Source organism: Caenorhabditis briggsae, assembly GCF_000004555.2.
Source record: "Caenorhabditis briggsae complete genome, chrV, whole genome shotgun sequence".
NCBI classification, from domain to species: domain Eukaryota; kingdom Metazoa; phylum Nematoda; class Chromadorea; order Rhabditida; family Rhabditidae; genus Caenorhabditis; species Caenorhabditis briggsae.
Genome location: NC_013488.2, coordinates 1,370,083 through 1,394,518, shown reverse-complemented (window position 1 = coordinate 1,394,518; position 24,436 = coordinate 1,370,083). Strand labels below are relative to the sequence as shown.

The window sequence follows — 24,436 nt, the reverse complement described above, 5'->3', positions numbered from 1 at the left end:
ACGGAGATCTGATTCTCGCCCTGTGGTGGAATTCTGTATCTTATCTATGAACAAAGTTATTTTTTATTTTATCTATGAACAAAGTTATATTCGTCAATTATGCGCTTTTTTTGCTCCTTTTGCTCTGTAACTCTGTTCATAGACAAGATACAGTATTCCAAATAATACCGTTTTGTAGTACTCGTGAAGCTCTATCATACCTGATTAAGTTGGTTCGAAAACATTGATTCTGAAAGAAGTTATGACAGGGCCCGCGAAGCCCGGCAAAGGCCCGGATTACAAGTATGCTGAAGAACACTACTGTCGAACTTCCAAGACAAAAAAAATCCCGGTCAAGAATTGTGTGTCTCATCTTTTGACCTTCTTATTCAAACCGCAAATAAGCATTCTTGTAGGCTACGGTTTTTTCAAAAAAGAAGCACACTTTTTGTGTCGTTATCGTAATCCAAACAGTGTTATCAAGTTTACAAGAAACCTTACACGAAATTTCCAAACCAAGTTAACAATATTTCATCACATTTCAAGCCTAATCTTGCATTACAAAGCAGAATTGTCAAGTCAAAAAGTGTCTACCTGTTATTCAGTATTCTTCTACCCAAGGAAACGGATGGTTTATGAGGCATGAAATGTGCAAAGTGGTAAATTGTGGGATGAAACGGTGAAGGTTATGTCTGGACAGGCAAAAAAAAAGGAAAATGTCAACGAATTCAATAAGAGAACGGTTCGAATGACAATTGTTAGGATGAAAAAGGAAAGGACAAGCAATAAACGGTTTATGTCAATAAATAACAATGTTTGTTGGTTTTGGTGTGTGTGTATGTGTATGGAATTGTGAGTGTGAAGGTGGTGGAGTTTGATGTTTTCGATTAATAACGGTTTTTGACCGTTTTTCGAAAGAGGAGGTCGTAGAGAGGAAGGAATTCCCCCGATAATGCGAGCAAAATTTTACGGTTGCGAGGAGAATTAATAAATTAAGAAGAATCTGATAGTGAGGGGGCAGGATTTTCGAAAACTTCGAGATTTAATCTTTTTTAGTTCTCTAACTTTGAGTCTTAGGCCTAAAACTCTTCCAGAATGAAAACTATAGCACGAAAACCTTAATTTAATAATCTAATAGTGAGTTTTTCTCATTCTAATGAAGTTTCATAAAAATTAATAAAGTTTTTTTTGTAATCTTCAATTTCCAACTACGGTAAACACTAATATCATGACCTCCTAACTTTAACTTCGACCGCCAAATTATCTCGGTTCCTGCAAATGATATCAAAAGTGGTCAACTAACAAAATATTTTCAATATTAAAATAAACATTTTATTAGTTCACAACTCTTTGATATCTCTTACAGGAACCGAGATCTACGGGCTCGAAGTGTACAGCATACCACAATCCTGTGCAAACATTTACCTTGTGCAAATTATCTTGGTTCACATATGAGATATCAAAATATTGTCAATCGATAAAATATTGGTTATATCATGGTGAATAATATACCAGTTGATTAGTTTTTGATATCTATTAAAAGAACCGAGATATACGGGCTCAACGTTTAGTGACCTTCTATAAGAGTTTTTACTGTGATTTAACAATGACCAAAGTTTAAAGGGCTCTATCAAAATTACTACAAGATATTGGATTACCTTACAAAATATAAAAATTCAGAATTAATTAATTTAGAGCATAGCTACATATGTTGAAACATTAAGTTTTACGATCAAACCATGCCAAATCTAGCAATAAGTAAATTCACAACCCGCTAGATAAACCTAAACCGTAACACAAAGTGTTGTAATCCTCATAAAAACTGTTCTCACCCGTCCAATTTGCAATATCATCGCAAGTCAGAAGAAATGAGAAAAAAACTAATGACTAGAAAGCAAAAAAAAAAGAGAGAGAACACAGCAAGAAATTTTTAGTGATGATAGTTTTTGATGAATTGTTGAATGTCTGTGTTGTAACTGAGAGACACAAAAAAAAGAATGTCGTTGGGGGAAGAGTGTGATGATAAGCGCAATGGGAGGTTCTTTCTGTATTACTTGAGAGGGCGATATGCCACTGTCTTAAGGGGGGTTCTGTGATTAATGACCAAATTTTTTAATACGACTTTCCGACAATGCGAAAGGGAACCCCTCGGGGGTATTTTCAACCTTGACAATTCAGATTATTGGCTTGTGAAAATTACATGAAAAAGTTGAAGAAGAGGGTGATACTAACTGTGAGAAACGAGATGTAGAAGAAGAATGCGTGACCTATATTCAGGGAAAGAGAGAGAATTCCAAATTAGCTCACATTCATAATCTGAAGGCAGTGTTTTTGTGGTGTTCTCGCGCGCAGGCTGGCTGTTCCAAGGCCATTAATTAATTTCGAGAGTGAAAGAATGGAAGCGGGTCGATGCTTCGTGATGGATAGATGAACCGAAGCTAGACAAAAAAAGATAGCGTAATCTGACAGTAGTAGTAGTAGGCCCGACTGTTTATGTGGGCAGTCAGAGCACTTGAAACACCTCTTACCTCCTTCTACCTAACAGAGAGAACCGCCAGCGACAGAAACCACTTATTCACATTTGACCCTGATTAGTTCTTCCATCCAAAATCTTACTTACTTTTTCAACCGCTTTGTCACTTCCTTTATATGGTCCTTGTCCACGGACACCAAGTAAGCATCAGTAACCATCCGATGGTTGGTTTGGGTGCAGTTGAAAACCGACGCCTCGTTTTCGGCTGGAATTTCTAGAGCACGACGGCGAACTTTGAGTTGGATGATTTTTCGGCGGATGCACTGGAAATATACAAGTACAGTACCGGTCAATAACATATGCAAAAAGCCATTTTGACCACTGTTTTCAGGAGTCTGTAGCTGAGCTGACAAGTTTCCGATCACTTTGAAAACTTTGAAGGGCGTGAAACATACTTAGATTGAGAACTTTTGGTTTCACAGAATATTTTGAAAATTCCTAGTATTTCAGGTATTTGCCGATTACTGAAAGACACCTGTTTTTTTCGTTTTTAGAACAAAAACGGGCCAAAAAATGGGTTCCTTTCAGAAATCGACAAAAAGCTGAAAAACTAGGAATTTCAAAAAATCCATGCATACAAAGTTTTGAATCTAGGTCTGTTCTATACTCTCCAAAATTTTCAAAGTGATCGGAAACTTGACAGTCGAGCTCTAGTCTTCTGAAAATGGTTAAAAATCAACTGGAATACACGTTTTTGTACATTTTAATATACGGTACTGCATGCGTTAAATGAAGAAGAAAAGACTCGTACCTCTTGAATGTATTTGGTGACCTCCTCATAGCTTTTACCATCGATTTGCATATCATTAACCCCGACGATCTCATCGCCGATGCTAAGACCGGCTCGTTCGGCGGCGGTACCTGAAGATATGAGTTAAATATGTCTACTGTAGGTTTACGTCACAAAAGCTTCCAGTACGGACGGTCAAAAATCGCCGACCGCCGGTCGACCGCTTGCCGATCGACCTGACCGAGTTCAGTCAGTGTTTACGTACGCAGAAATTTATTTTACGACAAACGAAATTCTCTCTGACATGCTGACAATGCACAAATTCGGAGGACGCGACGCCCGATCGGTCAGCTCGGTCGACTTTCCGACCAAATGGGAGGCTTCACTCACCATACAACCGAACCACCTTGTCCTCCCTCTCCACCAATATCACAAATCCACTCAAAGGTGTTGAAGTCGTCACAGTCTTCTCTTTCTTGTTTCCACCATTCCTTGCACTACTCAACCGTCGGAGTGACGTCCGTTTCAGGTCGGACAGTGCTTGTGGTATAGACACCGATTTGGACATCGGCCCACACTAAAAAAAAAATGACAACTTTCTGGTGGGCTATATATGACCGAAATGAGAAAAAACGGAGGAAAAGGAGATGGGGATTTTAAATGAAAAATTTGTTTCCTTCCCAAAAGAAGCATCTCGTGGTTCAGAATGTGCCAACACAAAACGAAGACCGGAAATCGTTTATGAAACAAATGAATGAATGAAAAAAGTGTCAGAAGCACTCGACGAACTGCTACTTCATGTAAGCGTTGTTGCGTGAATAATTTAGTGGAAAAGATACAAAAAATGATGAAGAAGTGTGTGCACTTTTCTTAGTTAATTGCTTTTTTCTTTTCTTCTAGAGACCTTTTTTGTGTTTCAAGAGCTTAGGGAAGGAGCACTTGGAGCTTCCTCTCAATACATTGAATGAAGTTCGTGGCATGGAAATGAATGTTTCTAAAGTTTATAAATAGAAAAAACTACTCTTTTCAAAGGAGGAAGCGGAAATTGAAAGAGTACGGTAGTTGGGAGGTGAGATTGCTCATTAGAGAACGGTTTGTAATTTGCTCTGATAGAAACCAACCGTCAACATTGAGCTCAATCATCTCGATTCCTGTGAAAGATATCAAAACGTAGTCAACTGATAAATTATTTATCATAATATAACCAATATTTTATCAGTTGACAGATTTTTGATATCTTTCACATGAATCAAGATAAAAAACTTGTGTGTGAAGAATCTTCTTGGTGGGGTCTTCTTGGTGGTGTGTGAAGAATCTTCTTGGGGTCACCAAGTGGGCTTTAGAAGAAATTCTAAATGCCAGGACAAAAGGGACCAAAAATGTTTGGAACATTCACCATACAGACAGAAAAACATATTAAAATAATACTACGGTACTTTCGAAGATAAATAACAGTTAAAGGATGAAAGTTCAAGGCTTCTAGAAAATCGTAGAACCTGTAATAGAAGGGCTCCTATCTTTTAACTTTGAGCCAATTCATCTCACATCAGTTCCTGTGAAAAATTTAAAAATGCTGTCAGCTGATAAAGTGTTTATCATAATATCAAAAACATTTTATCAGTTGATAGATTTTTGATATTTTCCATTTTTTCAGTGTTTTTCTATATCAAGGTAGACCAGGTCTAAAAGAAGACCTTCGAAATTGTTTAAAATATGTTTTTTATTAAAAAATTAGTAAAGTTGAAAAAAGTTGCGAATGAGCCAAAAACGGGCCAAAATGTACCAAAAAACGGATCAAAAACAGGAATGGATCGAAAATGAGCCCTGCCATAGTTTCCAATGTAATACTTCGTGTAACAATCATGTTAAATTTGCCGAGAACCGTACAGAGAAGAAAATTTGTAAAAATAAAACGGACGAAAGGGAAAAGTGCAGCTGTCAGATGCTCATATTGCTCATTGGCCAGCAATTAAAACTAGACACACACACTAGAAAAATTCTTTCAGTTGGTTCGAAACGTCTGGGAGATTTTTATTTTCTAGTTCAATCAAGCAAATTGCTTTCAATCAAAACATGAGAAAACTAAATAAAAGCGCTGGAGCAGACGGAAATATTACTCTTGTCCGAAATCAATGCACGTTGAGGCCGAGAAAACAACGGTGGGCGGAGCTTAGCTCCCACAGAGAGAACCTTACTGTGTTTTTAAAATTATTGCACGCGCCTTCAATACAGTACCTCAGCATTTATCGAATTTTCTCAAATTTCTCTCATTTTTTCGCTTGTTTCTGTCTAATTTTGTGTAATTCTTATAAATCTTTAATTTATTTTTCTTATAAAACAGAAAAAAACAGCCAAATAGGGCCCCAAGTAAAAAAACGTCCGAGGTACGGTATTTAAAGGCGCATGCATCCATTTGTTGTTTTCGCTGTGCGACCGACGATGCGATTTTGAGTAAATTTTCGGCCGCAACGTGCATTGATTTCGGACGAGAGTAATAAAAGAAATCTGGGGAGGAACAGAAATAAAAACAGTGGTCCCCCGCTCTCAGGATTGATGACTTTTGAGATTCATTCATTCCTGACAGAAGATGGATGAATTCCGATTGAAAAAGTGTAGGAGTCAGGAGAAGGGAGAGAGAGAGAGGAAGAGATTTAGGATGACAAATAATTAGGGGGATCCTGGAGAAAAGGAAAAAAAGATGAAACTTTGTGTGGAAAAAAAAAGAAAAAGATTTTTGACGCCAATGGTGTATGTGTGTGTCCCATGTATACAAAGAAGAGTCAGTGGTCCAAGTGGGAAAGAAGAAAAAAGAAGAAGAAGAAGAAGATACAGATAGTTTGAGGATGGGTGAAAGAGAGAAACGAAGGGAACTGAGGATGGGTCCGTCTGGGATGGAGCAGAAGGGGCCATGGGCCATGAGAAATTGTGAAATTCGACCCGCCACCAGTGGATTTTGAAAAGAGACGCAGGAGTTGCGAATTGGAGACAGCTGATTAGAACTGAGATTTCATTGCTAGACCGGATTTTTCAAAATATTTTCTCCAGAAAAATGTTTATGAGGTTTTCTGAAACGTTATCTAAAACAGGGTCCGATCCCTACAGGGTGGCGCACAATTACCCGGACTAAAAGAACGGGTGTATCTTTAGACATTGGTATCTTGGAAGCACGAAAATTGAAAGGAATATAACTTTACGTTTGATTCAAAGCTACAGAAATTTTCAAAGCGATTCCTCAAGTCTAGGTACAGTTATGATTGTTTAAAGGAGGCGAGACAGCAAAAATTTCGGGGGACAGTTCGGGGGACGAAATCGCGCCGCGCTTCTGTAGACCATCGGTCGTCAGGCGCCTTCGCGTCCCCGTAGCTCAGCCGGTAGCGGCGCTGTGTCCCTGAGCTGCCTGTCATGAGTTCAACCCCTCATGGGGGTTCTCTATGCAAAATATCAGGAAAACTTTTTTTTTTGGTGTCTGGCCTCCTTTAAAGATGAATGGCATCGTGATTTCCATAAGATGAAGCAACTTTGACAAGCCACAACTCAGTTTTAAGTTTGTCAAATGATTTGAAACTTGGCCAAATTACTAATGAATTATTTGAATTTTTGCTCTTCAAATTTAAGCCCAGTACAACGCTTCACTCAACTTTAGCACAAACTTGAGTCCGGTAAATTGTACGCCACCATGTACACTCATTTTTTCAAAAAGTTTGTTACCTAGACCAAAGTTTACTAACCACCATGGAATAAAGATCATAGGATTGTAAATATACATGTAGTTTGAAAAAGTGCAACCTTCAAAAAATACGAAATCGGTAGATCAAAACTATTGAAAACAGTCCATGTTCGTCCATATTTTGAAGGTCATACTGGCCGAGAAAAATATTTGAACTTTTCGAGGTAAAATTAAAATAAAACTACCGTAAAACCTGTATTAGAAGGGCCGGCCCTTCTACTGTTCCAAGGTACCTCCGGAGGGCCCTTCTATTACAGGGGGCCCTTTTATTTTTCCGGCCAGTTTTTTCCGAAATTTAGCAACGAAAAATTCGACGAAGTTTCGTTCAAAATTCGTGAATATCTGCCAATTTTACCAATAAATAGCAAGATTTTCATCGAAAAATAGAGTTTCAACAAATTTCTATTAAATTGTGGAGTTACTGGAAACACAATTTGAAGTGATGTCCTTTTTCACAGAGGGCGCTTCTATTACGGTGCCCTTCTAATACAGGTTTTACGGTAGCTAGAATCTCAAAAATTACAAAAAAAAAACACAGTCTTTATTTTTCAAAGAGAAATCAGTTACCGTTAAGTCTCTAATAGAATGGCCCCTAACATTGAGCTTTGAGCAAATTTATCGGGGTTCCTCTCAAAGACATCAAGAGGATGTCAACTGATAAATTGTTTATCATAATACCACCAATATTTTACTAGTTGACCATTTTTGATATCTTTGGCTCAAACTTGACAGGTTTTACGGTAAATGGTAAAATAAAATTAGTTTTCTTGAAACTTGAAAAATTAAGCTGTCAAGCAACACAAACAAAATTAGTAGAAAAAAGTAAAGTGAGTGAATCAAGTTAAGAAAATCTACATTTTCCATTAGTCCTTCAAATAACTAATTCTCTTTTGCGCCACGCCGCCAGCCAAAACGATTCGAGAACAAATCTAGATAGATATGATCTTTTTTCTCCCGATGGTGGAACCAACCATGCCGTTTTCTTTTCTCTATTTATTCCTCTCTATTCACTCCTTTTCTCAAATCGTGAGAAACGTTTCCAATTTCCGGCTTTTAGCTTAAAAAAAGGAAAAAAAAACTTCTGGGAGTTCTATCAAAAATATCGGGAGACTAGTGGTAGACAGCTGATGTGCATGCACTCACACTTTCATTCGAAATAGCCCCAAGAAGAAAAAAAAAGTGAAAGTGAAGAAGAAGAAAAGTTTTGAAGGATTTGGAACAGAAAAGGGAGGGGAAGCAGAAGAAAAAAAGGAAACAGTTGAAAAATGAAGAGAGGACCACCCAAAAAACGCAATAACAACAAAATGAGAAGAGACTTTTGAATGGAGAGTTGTGTGGTGAAGAATACAACCAAGTGGTTTGTTTTTCTAGAAGAAGAAGAAAAAGCACGGACTCAATTTGCAAATTTTAAAAGTTGGAAGAATCCAAGTATATACTGGATTAGAGATTTTCAAGAGGCAGAAATCTAGTGGAATCCTTCTACTGCACTTTGAGCTCAATTATCTTAATTCCGCTGAGAGGTATCAAAAATCTGTCAACTGATAAAAAGTAAGTGATATTATGATAATGTTTATCAATTGACAACCTTTTCATATCCTTAGCTATAATCGAGATAATTGAGCTCAAACTGGGTGTAAGAGCCCTTCTATTATAGGTCTTTCCTTGTCATCACCAAAAACTAAAAATCGTTCCCTATTTTCCCGTCTTAACAACATTGAAACAAGACAGGAAAACCATTTCCGTTCCCATCAATTTTTCGACCTCCTCCCCCCCTCCCCCACATTTCGATTCCTAATTCAATTATAACCATAACTTTTTTATACCCTCTATCACTCTCAAACCATTTCCGTTCCCGCCATTAATTTCCCCTATTCTAAAATGCGATTTCAATTGTTTCTACTGACACTTCTTCTGATTTTGGCGCTGGTCCCAAGTGATGCTCGTCTTAGAAGAGCCACAAAAGCTCAGTGTGATAGTGAATCGGATTGTGAGAAGTTCAGAGGATTCGGTAGAGTCTACTGTGTCGATGGTTACTGTCAGATTGCAAGGCATGAAAGGAAAGGATTGTTTATGATAAATGGATGAAGTGTTGAAACGATATTTTTGAATAAAGTGTTGAATCTGAAAAACTTTGGTGATTGAAAAAATGAGTCGAAACTACTCTGCTGTTGCAGGGAGGCGCACGATTGCCTATCCTAATCAAAAAGGGGTATATCTTTGGGCATAAATATCTCGGAAGCACAAAAACTGGTAGAAATGTTATTTAACGTTTGGTTCAAAGCAACTGAAACTTTCAAAGCGATTCCTCAAGTCTAGGTGTTTTTGAAATTGTTCGAAGATGAACGGAGTAATGTTATTTTCATTAGACTAAGCAAGTTTGATAAGTGATAACTCAGCTCAAAGTTCATCAAATAGTTTGAAATTCAGCCAGTATACTGATGAAAAATCTGATGTGTTGCATTCCAAATTTGAGCCTAGTACTACGCTTCCATCAAGTCTTATGCTAGTACAAACTTAGTCAGGGTAAAAAATATGCGCCATCCTGTAGAATCCTGCGCTTCGAGCTCAATTATCTTGGTTCCCATCAATAATCTGCTAACTGATGAAATATTTGTGATGTTATAATAATCGATTTATCAGTTGGTTAATGTTTGATATCTCTTATGGGAACCGAGATAATTGAGCTCAAAGTGCGCGTAAAGGGGGGGGGGGCTTCTATTAGAACGAAGTTGAGCTCAAGGTGCAAATTGTTTTATTAGAGCAAATGGACTGATCATAGTAATAAGTGAAAAGAAAATTGAAACCAGAAGCTAAGAAATAACAAAGAAAACGTCGTAAAAATGAAGATCTCATAAATCTAAATGATCATTCGGAGTGCACACATTCCCAGAGCGAGCCGTCCTTCTTTTTCCTCTTCTCCTTCTCCTGACGCTGCATTCTATCTCGAAGGCTCCAACGTTTTTTGTTTCAATGTGATTATCGCCGAAAATAATGGGAAAGTATGGAGAAGAAGTAGTCTCTGGTGGATTTGAGTGACTAATTCGATTTTCTTTGACAAGATGTGCATCTCTTACTGTTAAAAGCTGAGAAAGGATGAGTGGGCAGATGAGCCACTCAGTGATCACTCGGTCGTCTTTAGACTGGAAAGAAGGAGAAAAACAAATCAAATTAGAAATCTTTTATTATGTACGCAACATTATTAAATTACACACAGAAATGGAGAGAACCCGCTATTGGGCATAAACCTTTGAAAATGGTTATGGATGAGTAGAGATCATATTGTACTGAAAACTGGGAGAAATAAAAAGAAAGTGAAATAAAAATCTTTGAACATTGGTATTATGGAGAGAAAGACGGAAAAATAATTAGACTCTAAAAACCGGAGATGAAAAAAAAAGAGGACTAGAATTTGAAATATTTTCTAAACCTGAGACTTCTACAAGTTATAAAGTACAAGTTAAAAAGTACTAAGATTTCTACAAATCCCACAACCCATCGCGAATTCTTCACCAGTCGGAGGATGGTTCATTTTGAGAGGGCACGTTTGTTCTTCCATTGGAGTTGATTTGGGACCAACTGGACATGAGGGAAGCAGATTTTTCGGAAGAGACATGAGTCGTTGGAAATCGTCGTGGCATGGAGCACAGAAATGAGTTGTACCAAAACTGAAACCATTGTTTAGATGATGATGGTCGAATCGATAATTGATAAAAAGCTGCTCTTTCTGGCACCCACCAGAAGTAAACCGCAATCGAGCAACAGAACCGACACTTGTACTCCAAGTACTCGACGCCATGCCGAGGACAAACTTGAACACCACTGGTATCCGAGCATCCACCACACAATAATTCTTCTGGATTGAATTGAGAACTGTCCAAAGCCTGAAACCATCTAGTTATTTTGAACCTCCTTTACATCTTCAAGACTTACCGCTTGACATCGACTTTCTCCTCCAAAATAGGCCTTTTTGCATTTATGACACAGGACGTACATGTACCTATCCAGAGCGAATTCCTCAGGTTGGTTGTAACATTCACTTCTGGGATCAGTAAGAGCTGGTGTTGAGAGAAGACCATCGTATTCCAGACGCATTTTTGCTTTATAAACTACTTCCTGACGAATCACTTTTAAAGGTTCGATAAGGTCTTGAAGGCCTTGATGATCCATTATTTTTAAGCAAAGTGGGCACTGCATAAAACGGAAAACAATTCTGGGACCATTCCATCTTCTTTCCAAAATTGCTCGGACACAGTGATAATGGAAGATGTGTCCACAACCAAGACTGATACATGGAGCTGCTCCGAGTCGTTCCGTGAAGCAGATGACACATAAATCATCTCCATCCTGAGTGGCTTCCGATTTTTTACAAGTCAGACATGGAAGACAGTCTTCCTCATTTCGAATCCCTCCGCAGAAGTGGTTACAATTGTGCATTACTTGACAAGCCGTTTTTGCATAGTTCACACAATCCTCGTGGGTACAAGTTCCATCCAGATTTTGTTCCGTAATTGACACGTGGTTTCCACAGAATCGGCACGTCATTGGTTGAGCACCAAGGTAGGATGCAGAATCTTGCATTGCTGGTTGGATAGAAGTCGTTGAAGTTGGGAAGAGAGTGTCAGCAGCTACTTCGACCATACCGTTCAGAGCTTCACCGTGGAAAAGGATCAAGAAATTCAAAAACTTCATCCTAGCACAGCCTTGATGGATATTGATATCATGTTGAGCGCTGGCTTGAACCAAGTTTTTGACTCCATGGTTTCGGTTCTTCTTGTGCAAATGCATGACCGTAAAACACTCTTTACAAAGTGCCACGTCACAATCCACACAGAAAACTTGAGCAACGGTATGCCCATCATCATGGTTCTCGCACAACGATACAGGCTCCTCATCTTCTTCATCTTGTGCAGCCTTCCATCTTTCCGAGAGCTCTAACCATGACTTGTTCTTAATAAGAGCCAATGCAGAAATTGCTGTCCAGAAGCGTTTGGATCCTACAACAGCTACAGCCTTGCTTTTTCCTCCGTTAGAGAGTGTTTCTGAGTAAGACACAGATTCCGGCATTTGTATCAGGCTGAGAAGGCAGTTGGCTAGTTCACATCTGGTAGCCGTGGACCATTCTGGAGTGTAGGTTCCATTACAAAGGTTCTCGACAAGAAGTGCGGTCTGTCTTCCGATGTCCATATCGATTGATTTGTCAACTCTCCAGTTTTGAGGGGCATTCAGGACTGATGACTGAAAATCAAGGTTTAGAATAAAGAACTTGGAATATTAAACTTACACATAGATGTACTGTCACCACTGTATGAGCTGCTTTGTCTCTGACTTGCAGTTGAATCACTTTTCCAACCACAACTAACAAATTTCTGATGATCTTTGGAACTTCTACATTGATCGGTGTGAATGATGCGAAAATGCATTCCAAAGAGTTCAAGCATTGCCTTTGAACAACCAGCGGAGAGAAAATCAACAGCTGAGTGATAGATGTCAACACGGAGTTACGTTGTCCAAAACTATCCATATTCCCTCTTGAATCACAAATTCTAACCAGAAGACTCATCAAACCACAGCAGTAGGAATAATTTCTTTTGGATTTGTCACAAAGCAACTCGACCTCCTTCTCCATTGCCTGGACCACTTGGTTGTAAACGTAGTTTTGAAGTGGATACAGTTGCACTCTACTAAAGAGTAAATCGATAACTCGTTCTCTCAAAGTGTCATCCTCGGATAGTTCTCCACAAAAAGCTTGAGAAGATATTGCTTGGAAAAGTGCAAAGGCGTCACGTTGAGTGTCATTGAAAAACAAATGATGGGAAGTTGAGGGGACCATTCGAGGGGATCCGGATATTTTGGCAGGGTACCCCAGAATCAAAAGCTGTCGGATACGGGATGCTTGGCTGGGACCTTTGAATTGAACCTGGATGTGATGAATATCCTTGATGCAGCATTTCACCCAGCCAGAATATGTCTGAAAGTTTATTCATCAAAAGTAAGATCTGAAAATATGGACTTACAGGATCCAAATTCAGATTTGTCAGATCTTTCCGTCTACCATCTTCCAGAATGGCCTTGAAAGCAATGGCAGTGATACGGTAGGCATCGTCACGAGCGTTGTCGATATAAAGTGACAGGATTTCTCCATGAGCAGCCTCATCGAGTTGGATGGATAGAGAACGAGCACGATTTTTGTCCTCATCTCCACTTTCCCAAAACGTTTCTCCACTTTCATCAGTCAAACAAATTACCATGGCCTGTCGACTGCTAGCCGTGATTTCCGCGAACTTTGTGATGTCTTTCATCTCCCTCACAAACCGACTATCCGAATCCATAATCGATGTATCCGATAGAATGCCTCCAACTGTTCCAAGAATATTGCATGTGAGGATCAGAAAATCCTGCTCTTGCGCGGTCAGTTGAAGAGTCCATGACTTGAAGCATAACGACTTTAGTCTCCCATCCACATCCGCCGACTGCAGAATTATAGATACGGTATGCAGGAACGCATGAAGTTGAGTAACCATATCAGCGGCAATGGGTCCTGCTAGGAAACATAATCTCCATGGATGAGGAAGCACGTTGGAGTTTTTCTTCGCGGAGAACATGTATTCAGCTAGGCGGTTATAGGAAGTCAGCGTGGTGAGATACTGTAGAATGATATCCGATACACTGTATTCACAAGACACCATCCGGAGAAGCCAATTCCAGACACGGAAAGCATGAGAAAAGGAGACAGCACGTCTTACAGACTGTACACAAGCCGCTCTGATCCTTTTCAAGTCATGATGCTCGACACAGAATGCTAGAACAGGACGCTTCAGAAGAGCGGATGTGGAAGGATTGGTGTTGGAGAACAAAGTACGGAGAGCAGCAGATGGAGATTGAAGAACTTCGGCAGGTTCCATCGCGATTGCAGGACGATGGTTCAACGAAGCTGCTTGATCCAATCCTTGTTCTGGAGGTGACATTATGACGTTGACCTTTGGTCCGGGATCCGAAGAGTATCCAAGTTTCATGTAAGAGGTCTGATGGACAGAGTGAGTTTGTGGGACATCTAGACGTCTGTGTTGACTTCTTGGCATTGTTGAAGGCGTACTCAGATGCGTTGGGAAGAGGTTGATGGTCCAGCCAGAGGTTGCAGCAGAGGAATTCTGAAAACAATAATTTTGAAAACTTATACAGAGCAAACTCGAAGAACTTACATTGGATTCTGTCTGTAATCGACTATTCAGGTCTAACAAGAACAATGCATTGTGCCGGATTATGACTTCTGGTCTAGCATCCGATGCTGACGTGGAAAACCTAAACTCTCTCCACCTTCTTGTTCGTTCTTGATGATGCCCAGCTGGAGTTTTTCGAAGATATTGCGATCGACAATTGTTGCACAAGAGGTACCACGGAGATTGACCGCGACCACCAGCTCCACATTCTCCAGACCATCCAGTTGTGAATTTTCCACTCGAGTTGTATCCATAACCCAGACAATCTCCTCCACATCCCGGATGAGCCATTCGAAGATGGACGGTGAGGGGTACGGTAATGTTGGCATCACAAAGCTCACATCCTCCTCCACCTGTAGATGGCGCTTTCACCGATTCAGTGTTCATGGCTTTGTTGGAAACAGGAGGCATGATGAGATGTTGCTCAACGCTGGTCTCCACAACTTCACAAATCTCCCTCCAGATTTTGACGATTGGTTGGAGAGCTGCAGGCGCGTTCGTGCAGGATGGGAGCTGACAGGACTGCCAGATCTGAAATTCAAACATTTAGACTCCTTAATAAAATACAAAAGACAAGACTTACGTTATGCAGATTCTGATGGAATCTCAAGTATGCTGCAGCTGCCATAAGATCTTTCACCAAATGTTCATGCCAAACAAATGCTGCAAATACTGCCCTGATGCAATCCGCCACAGAAGGAGTCAGCGCGTTTGGCAGTCTTGTCTTCTTCCGTTCCACAAGCCTTTCCAAGTCTTCTTCATCATTTCCATTTGTTGAAAAACTCAACGATGTCTCAGATGACGGATCATTGTTCTGCAGGACATACTTGTCGACTCCGGTGAGCTTTATCCAGACTCCATGTCGATTAGCCATCCATCCACTACTCATCAAATCACAGGGACCCCTAATCTTCTCGCCGTCTATCATTGAGTGAGGAGCAGGAGCGGAATATACTTGAAGAACATCATTAGGTGAGAGAATGTAAGTTTCTTTGGCATCTATGGATACGCTGTGATGTTTGCTCCCACTGGATTCTTTTTCAATTGCTTTCCTTCTCAGTTTAACAGCTTTCTCGCGTTCCTTGTCATTCGAAAGTGGAATCAATTCCCTTTGAAGAGGCTTGTGATAAGCGAGACACCATACTTGACCGATTCCAGGATTACAGCCATACAGAATAGCAGTTTCGTCAGTTAGTCTTATCCATTTCCCATCGTCATTCTCGATTTCTTCTATGAATTCTACCAAAGCGCCACGTGGAATAACTCCAATCGCTGTTGATGCTAGAGTGGTCCCAAGCCTCATTCTAATTCCAGAAAAATCACTAGAAAATGGAATCGAAACCGTTCTAGCCACAGTCATTTGAGCTCCACGACGACTGCTACACGGCTTCACATCTTCTCCTCTTCCACGTACTCTATCCGTCACTTCCACTGTGTAAGTATGAGAGATATCAAATCCATCCACTTTGCATTCAATTCTATATCTCCCTGCGGTTGTAGGTGTCCAGGATCCAGAAAATACAGAAGCGTCAGAAGATTTCAGTGGGATTCGATCTTTGATCAAGTCCTCGATCATGAATCCCAATCGAATCTCTTCCACAGAGTAATTGGCATAGGCTGGCATTGCAGCGATGCTCATATACCGTGTGTGATTCACGATGATGGGCTGGAATGGATTTTGATGAATCAGAAGAGACGATGGAAGATTTCCAAGAATCAGATTCGGAGTGATAGTAGAATTTGGATTCTTATGTCCAAGGGATGCATTGGCTTCGACTTGAAGTTTTGGACAATCGACTTCTCGATCGTATTGATCTCTACATGACAGTTTCAGAGTTACCGATTTTCCGACAATCAAGTCATCATGAGATAAAGACAATTGACATTTCGACGGATCTACAACTGGTCCAGTTGGCAACCATTTAGCCAAAAAACCAGCTGATGTTGAAGTGTGGCCGGAAAGAAATTCTCGAAGAAACTGAAGATCCGGTGACTGAGCTGGTGGAGGTTGACCTTTGCTGCATAGCTCGCTGAGAGTTGGAGAATGACTCAAGCTCAATCCTTTTTTCAAAAGACTTCCATGCTTTTCAAACAAGTGTCTCGTATCATCTTCCGCTGTGCTCAAATGCTCAATGTTGTTCGGATTGATTGGAAGTTGTGTCATAATTCGACAAGCGTTCGCTGACAACCAGACTAGATCTTGTTCTAATCGCAGAGTGGTATTACTGTATCCAACCAGGTAGCCAGTTACAGTAACATGATACCCAAACATCTGATCCGAAGTTGCTCCTTCCACAGCAGATGAGGCATCAAGAACGAAAAGAAGACAGTTCCCGGGAAGTATCATTGGATAATTCGGCCACTCTGTTCCATAACATCGCTCCACTGGCATATAAGAATGCTCGTCGATCTTCAGATAGATGGTAAGCTGATCATCGTACTGGGCTGTTTGACAATCTGGTGAAAACCTGACACATACATAATCGGCCTCATCGAAATGAACCACAACTGAATTGGATGTGTTGGGCTTGTAAGGATGTTGACTTTCCACTACGGTTGTGACGATTCCAGAGCATGGAGTCTCACATCCACTATCATCAGAGTCAAAGGAGTGGGATTTCTGAAAAAAAAAAGAAAACTTTTTGTAAAAGTTTTGACAGAGGGTAGCTCACCTTCTCCACAACATTCAAATTTGAAACCATTGGAATCAACTGCTCCATAGTGGACATTAATTCCAATGATTTATCTGGGAATCTTTCCATGAAGACCATAACATGTGGACTGATATGAGACACCAAATGCTGACAACATGCTGGTAGTGTTCCTCCGTGTGGTGTTCCAAGATTTGAAATCGCCGCTCCAATTTTGTTGGCCATCAATCTCAATAGTAGAGCAAATGTGTCATAAATGGTTTCTTGTTTGATTTGAATCGAAGTCGATTGATCTACTATCGAATACATTAGAAACGGAAGCTGTCCTCTTTGTACTGTTGTTCCATTCTGACTCATTGAGCATCCAGAGAAGAACAAACGTGCTCCATTGAGAAGTTGGACTTGAGTGACTCCGCCCTCTCCGCAGAACGTTTTTGCGTTTTTCATCATACTCACTTTGACGGCATAGGTGACTCCGGGTGATAGAAGAACGTATTCTGGGAAGCGAACAATTCCGACTTCTTTCTCATCAGCAGCCATCTCAGCGGTGACTCTCAGGAGACATGTCCACTTTTCCGATGCATCTGGAGACAACATCATGATTTCTCCTGTGAAGTTTCTTCTATCGGTCTCCAGTGGCAAATAAATTCCAAATCCATGGAGCTTCACACCTTCAGAGTCCACACGGAACGCAACGGCATCCGAACATCCATCAGACATATCCCACGTTGGCTGAGCACTACGTCGTCGGAATCTTGACGACGTCTGATGCACGACAGGTCCCATCATACCATCATCTGCAGGGATAGCTAATTCTCTAGAAACCTTGACCAAAATCTTTTCGGATAAACCAGCAGTGTTCTCATAGGTGTTCACCATAAAAGCTTGATCATAAAGGAATCGAAGAATATTCGGGAAGGATGTCAGCGTCGCCAGAGTCTCCTTCTCACAGTTGAAATGTTTCAAAAGCAATGATGATAGCATTGGAAACCGATCACTGTTGTAGGTGGTGCTGAGAAGTTGGTGAGCGAATCTATCGATTTTAGACAGACTCCCAATAACGGCAGAGGTTAGGATCAGCTTTCGTTCGTTCATCACAGCTAACAAATGAGCGTTAACCAGATTCCTGGACCCCATGAAACAATGAGACAAGGATACGAACAACCTTACGGCTTCAGATACGCATTGCATTAAGGTATATCCTTCGTCGACAATCTTCTCCTCCTTATTGTCTCTGTTTTCCTTATTGATCAACGGTCGGTTCTGGTAGTCAGTGATATCCGTGGAATCGAAAAAATCGAGAAGCATGGAGTGTAAATGTACCAGTTTATTGGCAAACGCGATTCCAGGTTCATCTTGATGTCCCTTCTCCTTGTACACGGTTTTCACAAATCTGGATATCAACTTCATCGACAAAAGAGCCACGAATCCTGCTCTCTCCTGTTCCCACTGCTTCTCGGCACTTTCTTGTCCTTGATTCTCCACTTGAATTCGTCTAAACGACCACTCCAAAAGCATAAGAAGATTCTCAATTCCATCAGCTGTTACATTTTTCAGAGCCATTGGTGAGAATAAATTTGACATTTCCCGACTAATCGAGAGTTGTTTGTTGTTATCTCCATCATCTCGATTCTCTGATCCACCGACGACTTGATAGTAAAGCTCTGGGATCTGTCCAACATTGACATCCGTTCCATTATTGGAGACTACAGAATTCCGGAACTGGAAAGTGACTCCATCGCATTCCACATGATGTTTTCCATTGGCTCCACAATCCGAAGAAGGTCCACTGATCTTCGCACTAACCACATGCCAATGGTTTGGTTGAATCACAATTGGCTGAGAGAAAAGAAGAGTCGCAGTCTCGTGTGCTCCACAATCGTACATAGTCTCATCGGTTTCAGTGATTTGCTCAACGTACAGCTCGTCAGCTTCGTTTCCGATTTGTCGATACAATTTTAGTTTTGAAATATACTCTCCTCTGCCACCATACAATCCAACACCAACCAGCCGAATCTCTTTAGACACTTTGAATTGTATTGCTTCCACGGAATGAGCAGAATAGCCCCATCCACCACCAGTACCATCGAAACGGTTTGCAACAGAGTAGCCATCCATAGCGGTTCGTTCTTGATCTTGATCTTTATCTCCGTTTTTCTCCTTCCAAAATTCCGAAAGGTTGATCACATTTGCTGAGAATGTAGCTGATAGAAGTTGCATCCCAAGGCTCATTGATGTTGCATACGCTGGACTATCATACACTTGAACTGCAAATTCTGTTCCGGCAAGATAGGTTAACGAATCAAATGCTTCTTCGACAGGCTTTTCAGTTTTCTTGAAGATGTCATATCCTTTGATTTCCATTTCAGCTGAATTGTAGTACCAGAGCATGTCATGTTTTGGATCTGTTGCCCAGGAGGTGTACCAACACTTATAGTCGCTTGCATGATGTTCAAATAAGTTAAGTTTCCTCCTTATCACAATATAATCTTTTCCAACTTCTCGTGGGAAAATAAAAATATTGGTTTTGTTAGCAACAATTTGAGCTTTGAGAATGTTATCAGATGAAAGAAGAGCAGTATGACTGTGAATGATAGTCGAGTCTCCTTCTGCGCCAATCCATCCAGCAAATGCATTTGAGCCAGGACCATATCCAGGTACTTTCTCCGGAATAGCATTCCATCCCGCTTTCTCACCAGCTGGTCTTGCTAACTGTCCCTTTCCAAACGCTCCGAAAGTGTAGACACTTCCATCATTAGCTCTCAATACCGTATGATTGGCTCCAGCAGCAACTTGGACAATGACAACATCAGCAGGCAAGTTGACTTGTTGAGGTGAGTTTTTGCTCAGAGTATCTCCAACTCCTAGTTGCCCATGACAATTCGATCCAAATGTGAAAACCCGACGATCCGATGCAAGGAGTACAGTATGAAAGTTTCCGCAGCTGACACTAGAAATCTTGACGTCGTGTGGTCCTTTACTTAGAATTAGACGCGCAGGAAACAGTGTGTTTTTCTGCACAATTGCTGAACTAAACTGAACATGCTGTGATCTACCAGGTTGTGCGGGTTCTGTGATCTCCCCGCATGGTCTGCAAAGTCCACATCGAACGCATGTCGACTCTCCAGCTCCACAATGACACATGGTTCCTTTCATTCGAGCTACTCTTCCGCATGCCACACCTCTTGCCGAGCAAAGTCCACATTGAGCGCATATAGTGGGAGTGTCATTGAGCCACGTGTGTTCTCCAATAGGGCAGATTTGAATTTCCTGCCGAGCAGAGTGTCTTGGGGATGATGTAGTTGAGGTAGATTCCGTTCTTCCACATTGGTTCATATTGTTCAGGCCCCAAGTGAACAGATGACCGTTTCGAGTAACAGCCACTCCGTGAGACTTTCCGAGGGACACGGAAGCAACCATAACATTATCCATACCGCAGAGCATCGAGTTGGAGACGTTGATTCTCATGGTGTGAAGACCTCCCAGGAACACTTTTCCATTTTCTGTCACATAGCCATGTACATTGCCAGATGCGCAGACATGCACAATTTTCCTCCTATTAGATGGAACTAATCTTCTGAGTCTTCCATTCCTCTTCTTATCGTCGACGGTAGCAATCCACCCATGTCCCGCGCCAGAACGAAACATGATTGTGTCAATTCCAACGGAAATCTGGACAATGGGTTCGGGAAGGCACAGCTCCATCCAATTGTTGCCAGTTTCAAATAGCCCAAATCGAGTTCCATTTCCAGCATAGTATACTTTTCCAGATCTTGCTTGAATGAATGCGATTTCTCGAGTGATGTGAAGATCAACGGTTTGAGCTGGAAAACAGTAAGGATAAAGAAATAATGCTACGTTTCGACATATTGTAAACTGGGTACTTTGTCGGGCCACTGCTTCTTTCATGAACCATATTTTCAGACCAACTAAAATAGATATGATAGAACTCAACGAGTACTACAAAATGATATTGTTTGTATTACGGTGGCTTGTCTATGAACAATGTTATAAGCCATACAGTGGCTGAGTCATGACGTGCCGTATCGGACCGGGCTTGTTTTTTCGGTTTATTTTGACCAGAAATTTGTCTATAGACGAGATAAACATTTTCAAATATTATCCTTGTATAGTACTCGTCGAGTTCTATCATTTCGTTAAAAAATTGTTTCTAAAAGAAACTATGACCGCGCCCGCGAAGGTCGGCTTACAAACATCCGTTTCGACTTACGATGTAAATTGGCTGGTAAGTATTCTGGAAGTTGGTGAGGACTCTGGATGTCGCCGTACGGTGTGAATTTGACATCAGTTAAACGATGACTTTTTCTGGATGATGGCTCATTGGAAGGAGAAAAGGAATCGTTGAGTTGTATTGTCTGGAATTCCGAAAAATAATAATTTAATCGAACTTGAAAACTGTTACCGATAATGTGGAATTCGCTATAAGCGTAGCGCTATAGAAATAAGTTCCATCCGTAAATAGTGCATGCTGAACACAAGTTGGCGGTAATATCACCTCTCCAATATCCAGCAACGAATCCGTATCAATCACAGAAATACAAGATGAATAGTTTCTTCGCAGATACAATGACCCATTACACAAATACATTTGTACATTTTTCGAAGACTTCAACCCTTGATTTGCAGCATATAACTTTCCGGCTATTGTCTCGTTTAAACCAGTTCCTAATTTATAAAGTCCCACGTAGTTCAGGATGTACAGAAATGTTCCATCACATGCCATTGAGCTATGGATCCGATTATCGTCATCTGGAGTATCTGAGCATGGAGAGCTATCCGGAAGAGATGGTAAGCTAAAACTGCTAGCAACTGAGTGGTCGTGAACATCTATCAAGGACCAGTTGGGTCTGAAAATCTCAAGATCAGTTTTGTTAACACTGCTGGGCTTCTCAAAATAGATACAAAAACTTACGGTGAGTTTGAGTGATTATCCCCTCCAAGCGCTTTCCTCCTCACTTTCAATAATAATCGTCTCAAATTCTCTGGAATCTGTATCATATCATAGGTGGAATCCGCACTCATCCGAAGATTTTTCTTCATGCAAAACAACGAACGGATTGTGCTGCTCAGATATTCCGGCTCCCCACATGCCACTGCAAGCGCTACCAAACAAGACGTAGCTTTTGAACTGACAGATGGGCATCCATCTTCTCGAAGCGATCGGAGCACTGTGATCATTGCTGACATGGAAAGTTTGTTTTCAGATTGAAGACCTTCTATAGGCATAGATTGGATGAGAGATAGCAGAGATTCGAGAGCTTGAACACAGAGTTCTGCGTCTCGACGACTCAGCTGTTCCAGAACCTCGAAGATACATGTGAGACTAGCTCCGACTAGTTGGTCAGTCTGGAAATTGAAAAGTTTTTGAAAAATCCCTTTTTAGAATATCGATAAATTTAGAAAACCCTTAAAAAAAAGATATGGGTCCCCTAACTTTCAACTTCGAGCCAATTTATCTCGGTACCCATCAAAGATATAAAAAAGTTGTCAACAGATAAAATGTTTATCATAATATCACAAACATTTTTCAATTGACACATTTTTGATATCTTGCAAAAGAGCCCAGTAAAATGACTTGACAGTGTGGGGCCGAAAATCTGTTAAGAATCGTTTTCATTTTTCAGATTTTTAAATTTTTTTTTAAAATTCAAATACTCACATTTTTATACTGTTTCCCTTCTTCATCTCCTCTACTCGTTCCTGCTTCTTCCTCCACTCGATCCTCTCGTTCCGAAGCTTCTTCTGGATTCCCGAATCGTGCTAAAATCGACTTTGCGATGGCGACCAATGCAAATGGCGACGGAGGTCCGACCACTAATTTCGAGTTAAGAATATCATGAAAATTAACTTGTTGTTGAGGATCTGACGGCGATTTGTCTGAAATTTTTTAAAAATTCCAATTTCAGCTAGGTCATTTTTCCCCACCATCATCAGTTTCTGTCTTCCCACAGTGAGCCGGAACTTTTAAGATATCTGTCTTGCACGTGTTCTCTGCGCACTTGTACAGTAATTTCCGTAGTCTTCTTGCACTTTTCCGGTCTTCTGGAATAGTTGATGCAAGTTGTGTGCTCGCCGAGCACACTCGGTCCCCATTGATTTCTCGCAGGAAATACGACATTTTGGGTTAATTGAAGAACTTTTTTGTTGTTGATTCACGCCATTGATACTCTGCAAGAATTAAGGTTCAGTATCGAAGGTTTCAGGGTTGAGGTTATGGGCTTGAAGTATTATGCTTTAGGCTTTAAGCCTCAGGCTTTGAGCTTCAGGCTATAGGTTTCAGGGTGTAAGCTTCAAGCCACAGGCTCAAAATTCAGACTCAAAGGAAAAAGAACGCGGGAGTTGTATAGAGAAAAAACTAGGGATATTACTGGAGAACAATTATGTAGTAGTAGAGTAGGGAAAACCAAAAAAAAAACGAGAAAATGGGTTTTATGGGTTTCCCATTTAGAACTATGGAACTGGAGAGGGAAGAGATGTTCAGAGAAAATCTAAACAAAAAAATTAGGAAGAAAAATATTGAAGCTGGAATTTCAAATTTGAATTTAAACTAATAATTCATTTGACTTACAAATCCACCCCAAACAAAAGGAGAGTCAAACGCACTATTGACACTACTAACAGTTCTTTCTTCTTTCTTTTTTTCCCCCGTTCACCAACACAAATCACGTGTGTCTTTCTATCTCTTTCGGAACAAAACGACCATCATTAGACAGTATCCTAATTCAAAAATTCAAGCAAAAAACGGATTTCAGGAAATCGAATTTCCTGCTTTTCTTTCCGTCTGCAAAAAGCAAAGCCAAGGAGAGATGTACAAGAGACGAAGAGGGTCCCCGCAAAAGGGTATACGCCCGTTTTGTTGTAAGGGGGCACAAGAACGAGAAAGGGAGACGGAGAAGCGAGAGAGAAGCAGACGCAGATGGAAAAGCATCGGAGAGAGTGGAGAATCCATTAGAGACAGCCTGCTGTCCTGTAATGGACAGCCGGTCAGACGTATCGAAAATAGTGATGCGTGGTTGAAGAGACGCAGAGTGGAAAGAAGAAGGACGGGTGTCCCTAGATGGACAAGAGAAGACGACGGAGTGTATGTAGAAGGAGCTCCCCCCGTTTTTCTTCCCGTCTGGGGGTGTCTTCTATGTGAGAAGTGTCGAAAAGCGGAGATGAGGGGCAAAGGATAGGAGAGCCTCGAAAATGGGGTTTGGGTCCCAGAGATTTGAAATGAGATAGGGTCTAGGATGGGTGGTACCACCGGGGTGGCCAGAGGAGGTAGGAATAAATAAACAGGAAATCGGATAATCGGATTATAATGTAGGTTTGGGAACGCTCCGGTGATAGTTTATATAAACAAGTGTTCGACATCTCAACTTTTATTGAGCCCGGCTGAAACGGAGGGAAAAAAAACAAACTTTGTCATTATTTATGAAACTTGTATACTGTTTCAATAAACCGGAAAAATATGGTTTTTACCTATAATGAATGAATATTTTCTGGTATATGTACCTTCGAGAGAATTGTTTAGTTCTCACAATCAGATACCCGTGATAGAAGGGCCCTCACACTTTCAACTTTGAGCTCAAACAT

At 40.7% G+C, this 24,436-nt stretch overlaps 2 protein-coding genes across 2 annotated transcripts; both read right to left on the bottom strand.

Moving 5' to 3' along the window:
- Positions 1-2,595: 2,595 nt before the first annotated feature.
- Positions 2,596-3,810, bottom strand: CBG00760 (the record flags this gene model as incomplete). The annotated part of the gene is made up of 3 exons (XM_002635327.1): positions 2,596-2,775; positions 3,264-3,373; positions 3,633-3,810. 3 exons carry the CDS (start codon positions 3,808-3,810, stop codon positions 2,596-2,598), a joined length of 468 nt encoding a protein of 155 aa, XP_002635373.1.
- A 6,616-nt stretch (positions 3,811-10,426) lies between these two features.
- Positions 10,427-22,976, bottom strand: Cbr-rpm-1 (the record flags this gene model as incomplete). Its single annotated transcript, XM_045236615.1, has 12 exons — positions 10,427-10,634; positions 10,705-10,850; positions 10,885-12,204; positions 12,251-12,937; positions 12,984-14,717; positions 14,770-16,806; positions 16,859-20,661; positions 21,069-21,213; positions 21,261-21,705; positions 21,771-22,204; positions 22,518-22,735; positions 22,784-22,976. 12 exons carry the CDS (start codon positions 22,974-22,976, stop codon positions 10,427-10,429), a joined length of 11,370 nt encoding a protein of 3,789 aa, XP_045091655.1.
- Between the last annotated feature and the right edge of the window lie 1,460 nt (positions 22,977-24,436).